The sequence below is a fragment of the Cynocephalus volans genome, chromosome 4, assembly GCF_027409185.1.
Source record: "Cynocephalus volans isolate mCynVol1 chromosome 4, mCynVol1.pri, whole genome shotgun sequence".
NCBI lineage: Eukaryota > Metazoa > Chordata > Mammalia > Dermoptera > Cynocephalidae > Cynocephalus > Cynocephalus volans.
Genome location: NC_084463.1, coordinates 154,844,986 through 154,855,484, shown reverse-complemented (window position 1 = coordinate 154,855,484; position 10,499 = coordinate 154,844,986). Strand labels below are relative to the sequence as shown.

At 37.7% G+C, this 10,499-nt stretch overlaps 1 protein-coding gene across 1 annotated transcript; it reads left to right on the top strand.

Moving 5' to 3' along the window:
- The first annotated feature begins 1,317 nt into the window (after positions 1-1,317).
- Positions 1,318-2,265, top strand: LOC134377359 (olfactory receptor 5A1). The gene has a single exon (XM_063096011.1). It carries the CDS (start codon positions 1,318-1,320, stop codon positions 2,263-2,265), a length of 948 nt encoding a protein of 315 aa, XP_062952081.1.
- Positions 2,266-10,499: the final 8,234 nt, after the last annotated feature.

The window sequence follows — 10,499 nt, the reverse complement described above, 5'->3', positions numbered from 1 at the left end:
TTTGTTTATTTTATTTTATGTAAACATAAAATTTTATTTTTTTCCTTTACATCTTAAAAAAATAATTTAACACTTATTTATATATATTTGTGGGGTATATTGTGTTGTTTCAATACATGCACATACAGTACATTGATTCACTTAGAATAGATAGCATTTGTACCCACTAATCCACCACTTACCTAAATGTCCACCAACAGATGATTGGATAAAGAAAATGCGGTATATAAATTCTACTCAGCCATAAGAAAGAACGAAATTCTGCCATTTGCAGCAACATGGATGAGCTTGGAGAAAATTACATTAAGTGAAATAGGCCAGGCACAGAAAAAGAAATAGCACACATTCTCACTCATGTGAGAAACTAAAAAAGTTGATCTCATAGAAGTAGAAAGTAGTATAGCAGTTAATAGAGACCAGTAGGGGAAGGGAGGTAGAGAGATGGGTAGAGGTTGGTCAATAACTACAAAATTGTAGAGAGACAGGAAGAATAAGATCTAGTGTGCTATAGCAACATAGGGAGAATATAGTCAACAACAAATTACTGTATAACTTCAAGTATCTAGTTGAGAGGATATTGAATGTTCCCAACACAAAGAGGTGACAAGTGTGTGAGGTAATGGGAATGCTAAACAACTTGATATGACCATTGCACACAGTATAAATGTATCCAAATATCATATGGTGACTCATAAATATATTCAATCACTATGTGTCAGTTAATAAAAAATAAATTAAAAAGAAAAAATTCAGAGACTTAAGTAGAGGTTGCCAGAAATGGGGGAAAGGGAGGAAAAATGAAAAGTTATTGCTTAATGGGTACAGAATTTATGTAGAGGATGAGGAAAAAGTTTTGGAAATTAATAGAAGCAGTGGTTACACAGCATTGTGAAGGTAATTAATTCTATGCAATCGTATGTTTTAAAATGATTAGAATAAAAATTCTCATGTTGCATATGCTTTGTCACAATAAAATAAAGTTTTCACTAAAGAAACAAAGAGACAGATATTAGGTATCTCACTCAAAGTGACACGACTAGTAAATGGTAGAGGAGGAGTTGATCCTAGGGAGTCTGAATCCAAGGTTTAAATTCATTTCAGCTACACTATACTGCCTAAATATTTAAGACAATGACTGCAATTGCCTTCTTTGAGAGAGACACTGAGAGAGAAAGACAATCTTTGTGTAAATTTATGACTCTTTGTAATCCTCTGCCCCCTCCTGAGCATTTTGTAATTATTTGTTGATACCATCTGTAATGTGGATTACCATTATTTTCCCAGGTCTGCATCTTGTCCATGTGGTTCATGGGAAACATGTTCATAACCAAGGCCTGGAATAGCTCGTCAGTGACCATGTTTATCCTGCTGGGATTTCCAGACCATCCAGAACTCCAGGTGCTCCTCTTCATGACCTTCCTGGGCATCTATCTCATGACCCTGGCCTGGAACCTGGTCCTCATCTTTCTGATCAGAGAAGACATCCGTCTGCACACTCCCATGTACTTCTTTCTCAGCAACTTGTCCTTCATTGACATTTGCTATTCTTCTACAGTGGCTCCCAAGATGCTCATTGACTTCTTCCAGAAGGAGAAGACCATATCGTTCACGGGCTGTGCTGCTCAGTTTTTTTTCTTTGTAGGCATGGGTCTAACTGAGTGCTTCCTCCTGACTGCTATGGCATATGACCGATACACAGCCATCTCCTGCCCCCTTCTCTACACCACCATCATGTCCCAGGGCCGCTGTACATGCATAGTGGCTGGGGCATATGTCGGTGGCTTCCTGAGCAGCCTGATCCAGGCCAGCTCCATATTTCGGCTCCACTTCTGCGGACCTAACATCATCAACCACTTCTTCTGTGACCTCCCACCAGTCCTGGCACTATCTTGCTCTGACACCTTCCTCAGTCAAGTGGTGAATTTCCTTGTAGTGGTCACTGTCGGAGGGACATCCTTCCTAATCCTCCTTATCTCATACAGTTACATAGTGTCTGCTGTCTTGAAGATCCTCTCAGTGGACGGCCGATGGAAAGCCTTCAACACCTGTTCCTCACACCTGATGGTGGTGTCTCTGTTGTTTGGGACAGCTCTTTTCATGTACCTGCGACCCAGGTCCAGGTACTCACTTGGCAGGGACAAGGTGGTGTCTGTGTTTTACTCACTTGTAATCCCCATGCTGAACCCTCTCATTTACAGTTTGAGGAACAAAGAGATCAGGGATGCCCTATGGAAGGTGTTGGACAAGAAGAAAGTGTTTTCCTAGGTTATGAGTGGAAATATATTTCCCCAAACTGCTGGAGACTTAAATGATTCAGGGCATCACTTCCACTTCTGCCTGAGGCAAAGGAGAGAGTGTGTGCTCATATTTGAAAACGGAGGCTCCTCCCACCAGATGCCTCTCACCATTCTTCATGGTCACTTTCCTAGTGATCCCACCATGGGTAGCCAAAAAGGGAAAGGAATTTCTTCAGCAAAACAAAACAAAACAAAACAAAACAAAACAAAACAAAACAAAACAAAACAACCAAAAAACACTTCCCCAGGATAGCCTATCTTCACAATAATCAGAATAACTAGCTAGTCTTGATTGGGCACAATATGTACTGGGCACAAAAGTTGTTTAACCAAGTACTCATTGCAGTGCTATGATGCACATTGCACTCTCCCTGTGTTACAAAATGAGGAAGATTAACTTGCTCAGGGTCACAGAGGAAGTAAGGGCAGAACTCTGATTCAGACCCAAGTCTTTCTGACTCCAGAGGCCACACTCTGCCCAAAGGCTGAACTCCACATTCAACAAAAACAGCCCTAAAGTTGCCTAAGTGTATAACTCTCGTTACTAGCATGTGGCAGAATTTGAAAAGATGCACTCTGAGATAAATTATAGGAATAAGATGTCTACTCCAGTAAACATTGTCTCTTGAATCTCCCTGTTGGACTCATCATGGCTACTGAATAATTTGCTAAGCAAATACTGAAGGACATTGCTCTTTGCTGCCATTTCTCTCTATCTCAGCTATGCAGGGGCCTGGCAAATCTCAGTCACCTACTCGATCAGTATCTCCTTCATTTTAACCATGCTATTCTTTCACCAGTTCCACAGCCGACTCCATTCCATGGTTCAACGTCCTTTCTGATCACTGCATCATGAGGTCCCCTTGCTCTCCTCTGTCTGAACCCATTGCTCCTATAAATCCCTGTTTCTTCACCTGAATGAACTAACACTTTCCGCCCCACATTGCATGTTATTTATCCGTCATCATCTCAGGGAATCATATCCCAAGTTCTCACCCCCAGGTCATTACTCCTTCACGGGAGCACTTAGCAGTGGAATTGCTCAACACAACTCTCTCACTTCTTTGGGACTCTCGCCCTTCCCAACACACTCACCTTTCCTTTAGTGTAGGCCTATTGGATGTGCAGAGATTTGATTTGATTTGATTGTTCATATAAGAGAATTAATTATTTCCTTCATATCTGGAAGAGCATAAACAATGCATGGGGATGGAGATATATCTGTTGCAAGTCTCCTGGGTTCCTCAGTCCCATAAGTTCATTGCCATCCAATGCCAAGAAAACTTAACTCCTACAAATCAGATATATAGATAGATAATACTTGTTGCATGCTTACTATGTTGCAAGCCCTAATCTAAACATTTGACACATATCCACCCATTGAGTCCCCAGTCACACAGCCAGTGAGTGAAATCTGACTTCAAAATCAAGCATATGGTTCCTGAGACTAAACTCTTCAGCACTGTGTTATATTTCATCCCAGTGGCCCATGATTAGGTTGATAGCAGATGTTTTATAATAGCAGCCAAATATACCATCCAGGGAAAATACTAGAGAAATTCACTTTGTAGCTCCCCTTCTCTCCACTCCCAGTATCCCACTACTCTGTCCTTTCAATATATAGGTCCATAAGCAGAGGCCGTCTTTAGGGCTACAAAAACAATTGCTGTTAGAGTCAGAATGTTGTATGAGACTACAACAATGAAGTTAGTAAAATTTTAGGAAAGAAAATTTGACAGTACATTTGCATATTAAGAGTTAGTCACTTACAGAAATGTAAGTAAATAAACGTTACAGGTACTTCAATATCACAAGAGAAATTTGAGAAAGAATATGAGAGAGGGAGATCCTGTGATCTTCACCACTATTTGGTTTGCAGTTATTTCATTAGGTTATTCAGGCATTATTGTGTAGTGGCTGAACTCATGGACTCTGGAGTCAAACCAACTCAAGTTGACATCCGGTTCCCTCATTTCCTATATTAGAACTTAACATGTCTAACATGGCAGTGATCATTGTTGAGTGTAATGCTCAAAAATGATTATTACCAGGTACATTGTAAACACTTAATGAATGATAGCTAATAAAAGTGGAGGTGGGTGTAGAGGAAGTAGTAATAGTAGTGATTCAACTAACAGTTATTAAGCACCTAATATATACCATACAGTGTAAGAAACAGAGAAAAACACAGATAGTATATGTCCAGCAAAATTTCATTATCTTTATAGGTAAGGATTTCAGTCGAAAGTTTTGGTCCAAATTTAAAATATGACACACTCAGTGTGCTTCTAGTTTGGTTGCTTTCTTTGTTGTATTGATTTACTCTTAGGAGTCCTGTGGGTTTCTTTCCAATGTTATATTGTAAAGGTACATCAGCTATTGCAAGGACCAAGGTTGAGGGTTCAGAAGAGAGCTTAAGGAAATAGAATCACAATGTTCTTGAAATTTAAAACTTGGATGCTTGGATCCTTAGATAGTAATAGTTTATTATTAATTAATTTAATCTTTTCTCAGGGGTTAGATCTTTTGAGAATTGGGAGAGAGTCTCAATATAAAGGAACTATCAAATCCAAGGTCAAATTATTGTCTGATCTTTTCTCTTTTCTTTCTCTCTTTCTTTCTCTCTTTCTTTCTCTCTCTCTTTCTCTCTCTCTTTCTTTCTTTCTTTCTTTCTTTCTTTCTTTCTTTCTTTCTTTCTTTCTTTCTTTCTTTCTTTCTTTCTTTCTTTCTTTCTTTCTTTCTTTCTTTCTTTCTTTCTTTCTTTCTTTCTTTCTTTCTTCCTTTTTTAAATTTTATTTTATTTTACTTCTCAAAATAAATTGTACTTGATTTTCATGCCCCTTTACCCATTCCTCTCCACCAGCTCCCCCCGCCATCATATCTGTGCACTTGACTTAAATAGTTCAAGGAATTTTTGTGGTTGTTCTTTCTTCTTCCCCCCACCCTTTATTTGTTTTTGTGTTTATTTATTTATTAATTTTAGCTCCCACAAGTAAGTGAGAACATGTGGTATTTCTATTTCTGTGCCTGACTTGTTTCACTTAATATAATTTTCTCTAGGTACATCCATGTTGTTGTGAATGGTAGTATTTAGTTCTTTTTTGTAGCAGAGTAGTATTCCATTGTGTAGATGTACCACAGTTTCCTTATCCACTCATCAGATGATGGACATTTGGGCTGGTTCCAGCTCTTGGCCAAAACCACACTGAGATATCATCTCACTCCAGTTAGGATAGCTAACATCCAAAAGACTGAGCACGATAAGTGCTGGCGAGGTTGCGGAGAAAAAGGAACTCTCACCCTCTGTTGGTGGGACTGCAAAATGGTGCAGCCTTTATGGAAAATGGTATGGAGGTTCCCCAAACAACTGCAGATAGATCTACCATATGACCCAGCGATTCCACTGCTGGGAATGTACCCAGAGGAATGGAAATCATCATGCCAAAGGGATACCTGTACTCCGGTGATCTTTCCTTTAAACTGAATAGCCCCGTACCCTAGTACCTTTATAAATTTAATTAATTTATTTATTTCATTTTTTAATTGAATTTTTTTCTTTGTTGTTAGCATATTCATTCTTACAAATTGTGATATCTCTTTATGCCCTTTACCCGACCTACCACTTCCCAAAACTCCTCCCTCCCTCCCCCCCATCTCTACCATCCTTAGGTTTATTCTCTGCTTCTGAAAGTTCAACATATTGTTGTGGTCTTTTCTTTCTTTCTTTCTTTCTTTCTTTCTTTCTTTCTTTCTTTCTTTCTTTCTTTCTTTCTTTCTTTCTTTCTTTCTTTCTTTCCTTTCCTTCCTTCTTTCCTTCCTTCCTTCCTTCCTTCTTTCCTTCCTTCTTCCCTCTCTCCTTCCCTCCCTCCCTCCCTCCCTTCCTTTCCTTCCTTCCTTCCTTCCTTCCTTCCTTCTTTCCTTCCTTCCTTCCTTCTTTCCTTCCTTCCTTCCTTCCTTCCTTCCTTCCCTCCCTCCCTCCCTCCCTCTCCTTCCTTCCTTCCTTCCTTCCTTCCTTCCTTCCTTCCTTCCTTCCTTCCTTCCTTCCCTCCCTCCCTCCCTCCCTCCCTCCCTCTCCTTCCTTCCTTCCTTTCCTTCCTTCCTTCCTTCCTTCCTTCCTTCCTTCCTTCCTTCCTTCCTTCCTTCCTTCCTTCCTTCCCTTCCTTCCTTCCTTCCTTCCTTCCTTCCTTCCTTCCTTCCTTCCTTCCTTCCTTCCCTCCCTCCCTCCCTCCCTCCCTTTCCTTCCTTCCTTCCTTCCTTCCTTCCTTCCTTCCTTCCTTCCTTCCTTCCTTCCTTCCTTCCTTCCTTCCTTCTTCCCTCCTTCCCTCTCCCCCTCCCCCTTCCTCCATTCCTTCCTAGCAGCCACTTATGAGTGAGAACATGAGGTATTTCTCTTTCTTTGTCTGGCTTATTTCACTTAACATAATTTTCTCCAGACTCATCCATGTTGCTGCAAATGGCAGAATTTCATTCCTATTTTTATGGCTGAGTAGTATTCCATTGTGTATATATACCACATTTTCTTTATCCAGTCATTTGTCAATGGACACTGAGGTTGGTTCCATATTTTGACTATTGTAAATAGAGCTGCAATGAACATGGGAGTGCAGGTATCCCTTTGCCATGATGATTTCCATTCCTTTGGATATATACGCAGTAGTGGGATTGCTGGGTCATATGGTAGCTCAACCTGTACTTGTTTGAGGAACCTCCATTCTGTTTTCCATAATGTCTGTGCTAATTTACAGTCCCATCAACAGTGTACAAGATTTTCCCTTTCCCTGCATCTTCACCAACATTTGTTGTTCTTGTTCTTTTTAACAATGGCCAGTCCAACTGAGGTGTGATGATATCTCAGTGTGGTTTGGGTTTGCATTTCTGTGATGACTAGTGATGTTGAGCATTTTTTCACGTACCAGTAGGCCATTTGTATATCTTCCTTTGAAAAATGTCTATTCTTCTCCTTTGTCCATTTTTTAATTGGATAATTTGGTTTTTTTACCATATAGTTGTTTGAGTTCTTTATATATTCTGGATATTAATCCCTTGTTGGATGTCTAGCTTGCAAATATTTTCTCCCACTCTGTAGGTTGTTTTTCTGCTCTATTGATTGTTTCCTTTGCTGTGCAGAAGCTTTTTAGTTTGATATAGTCCCATTTGTTTATTTCTTCTTTTGTTGCTTGTGCTTTGGGGATCTGATTCATAAAGTCTTTGCTCAGTCTTAAGTCCTGAAGTGTCTCCCCTATGTTTTCTTTTAGGAGTTTTATAGTTTTGGGTCTTGCACTTAAGTCTTTAATTCATTTTGAGTTGATTTTGGTATACAGTGAGAGGTATGGGTCTAGTTTCATTCTTATACATATGGATATCCAGTTTCCCAGCACCATTTACTGAAGAGGCTGTCATTTCCCCAGTGTATGTTCTTGTTGACCTTGTCAAAGATCAGTTGGCTATAAGTACCTGGGTTGATTTCTGCATCCTCTGTTCTGTTCCATTGGTCAAAAGACTTCAGAACAAGAAAAATTACCAGCGATGAAGAGAGAGTCTTTGTAATTATAACAATAAAGTGGTCAATTCTCCAAGAATATTCATACATTAACAATCCTTAGTTGTGTATACTGTGTATGAGGCAAAAACTGATAGAACTGCGAGGAGAAATAGACAAATCCACTATTAGAGCTGCATACTTCAATACCCCTCTATCAGTAACTGATAGATCCAATAGGTAGAAATCTGTTAAGATAGAGTTGAAACAAATAGCTTCATTAATCAACTGGATCTAATTGATATTTATAAAATACTTTATCCAGGAACAGCAATTCTGTCCTCAGGCTCACGTGGAATGTTCACCAAGATAGATTACATTCTGGGCCATAAAACACACCTTAACAAATCATACAAGGTTTGCTCTCAGACCACAATAGAATTAAACTAGAAAGCAATAACAGAAAAATAGATATAAATATCTGAAAAAGTTTGGAAATTAAGCAACCCACGTCTAAATAACACATGGGTTCAAGAAGGAGTCTCAAGAGAAATTAAAAATAGTTTGCACTAAATGAAAATGAAAATGTAATTTATCAAAATTGTTGGGATGCAGTGAAAGTAGTGCTTAGAAGGAAATTTATAGCATTGAATGCATTTATTAGAAAAGAAGAAAAATCCAGAATCAACAATCTAAGCTTCTACCTTAGGAAATTAGAGAAAGAAGAGCAATGTAAGTGTAAAGCAAGCAGAGGAAAAGCAATAATAAAAATAAGAACAGAAATTAATGAAATCGAAAACAACAAAACACTAGAGAGAAATCAGTGAAGCCAACAGTACATTCCTTGAAAAGATCAATAAAATTGATAAACCTTTATCCAGGCTAACCCGGGAAAGAAGAGAGAGAAAGAGGATCATCACGACTTATTCCATGGACATTAAAAGAATAATAAACAAATATTACAAACAACCATATGCCCACAGATTTGCTGATTTAAATGAAACATACCATTCCTTGAAAGAATCTACAAAAACTCAAACCAGAGAAATAGATAATATGAATAATCCTATATCTATGAAAGAAATTGAAGCAATAAGTAATAACCTTCCAAAAAAAGAAAGTACCATGCTCAGATAGCCTTACTGATAAATTTTACCAAACATTTAAGATAGAATTGATACCAATTCTCTACAATCTCTTCTAGGAAATAGAAGTAGACTGAACACTTTCTCATTTATTCTATGAGGTCAGCATTACCTTAATATTAAAACTAGATAAAATACTGCAAGAAATAAAACTACAGACATATATACATACATACATATACATATATATATATATATATATATCATAGACTCAGATGCAAAAATTTTCAACTAAATATCAGTAAAATGAATCAAGAAATGTATAAAAAGAATTATATACCATGACCAAGTGAGAATTTTTTCTGTGAATGCAAGGTTGATTTAGCATTCAAAAATTTATTTAACACTCAAAAATTGATGACTTTAATTAAGTCATCAATCACATAAACAGGCTAAAGAAGAAAAGTCATGTTAGCATATCAGCTGGTGCAGAGAAAGTATTTGAAAAAATCCAACATTTATTTATAATTAAAATCCAACATTTATTTATAATTAAAAAAAACCTCAAAATTAGGCCTGAGAACCAGGGGACCTAATGGTGTAAGTTTCAGTTCAAGGGCAGGAGAAGAACAACGTTCAAGCTCAAGCAAGCAGGCAGGAAGCTGAAGGGGTGAATTCCTCCTTCCTCTGCCTCTTTGTTTTATTTGGGCTGTCAGTCAATTGCATGGTGCCCATCCGCATCGGGGAGGGAAATCTGTTTTACTGAGTCCACTGATTCAAATCTCATCAGGAAACACCCTCACAGACACAACCAGAAATAATGTTTAATCTGAACACCCTGTGGCACGGTCAAGTTCAAGTATATAATTAACCATTAAAGTAATATAAAAAATATTCATAACAAAGTATGTACAGGACCTATAGGAGGAAAACTACAAAACTCTGATGAAATAAATCAAAGAAGATCTAAATAAATGGAGAGACATTCCATGTTCATCAATGGGAAGACTTGATATTGTTAGGATGTTAATTCTTCCCAACTTGACTACAAATTCAACATGATCTTAATCAAAATCCCCAAAAGTTATTTTGTGGATATCAGCAAAGTGACCTTAATCTTCAGAAGAAAGAGAGAGGAGAAAAAAAAAAAAAAAAAAAAAAGAGAGGAGAAGGAAGACAAGCTGATGGAAGAAAAGGAGGGGAAGAAAAAAAGTTAGAGGACTGACACTATCCAATGTCAAGACTTACTATAAAGTTGCTGTAATCAAGACAGGACAATAGACAAACAGATCAAAGTAGCAGATTAGAAAGCCCAGAAATAGACCCGCACAAATTCAGTCAACTGATCTTTGACAAAGGAGCAAAGACAATTCAATGGAGAAAGGACAGTCTTTTCAACAGGTGGTGCTGAAACAATTGGCCATCCATATGCAAAATAAATAAATAAATAAATAAATAAATAAATAAAGAATTAAATTACAATAATATGAAGAATCTAAACACAGACCTTACATCTTTCAAAAAAACTAATTAAAAATGGATCATAGACTTAAATATAAAACACAAAACTATAAAAACTTTTAGAAGGTAACAAAAAAAATCTGGATGACATTGGATTTGGTGATGAGTTTATAGATA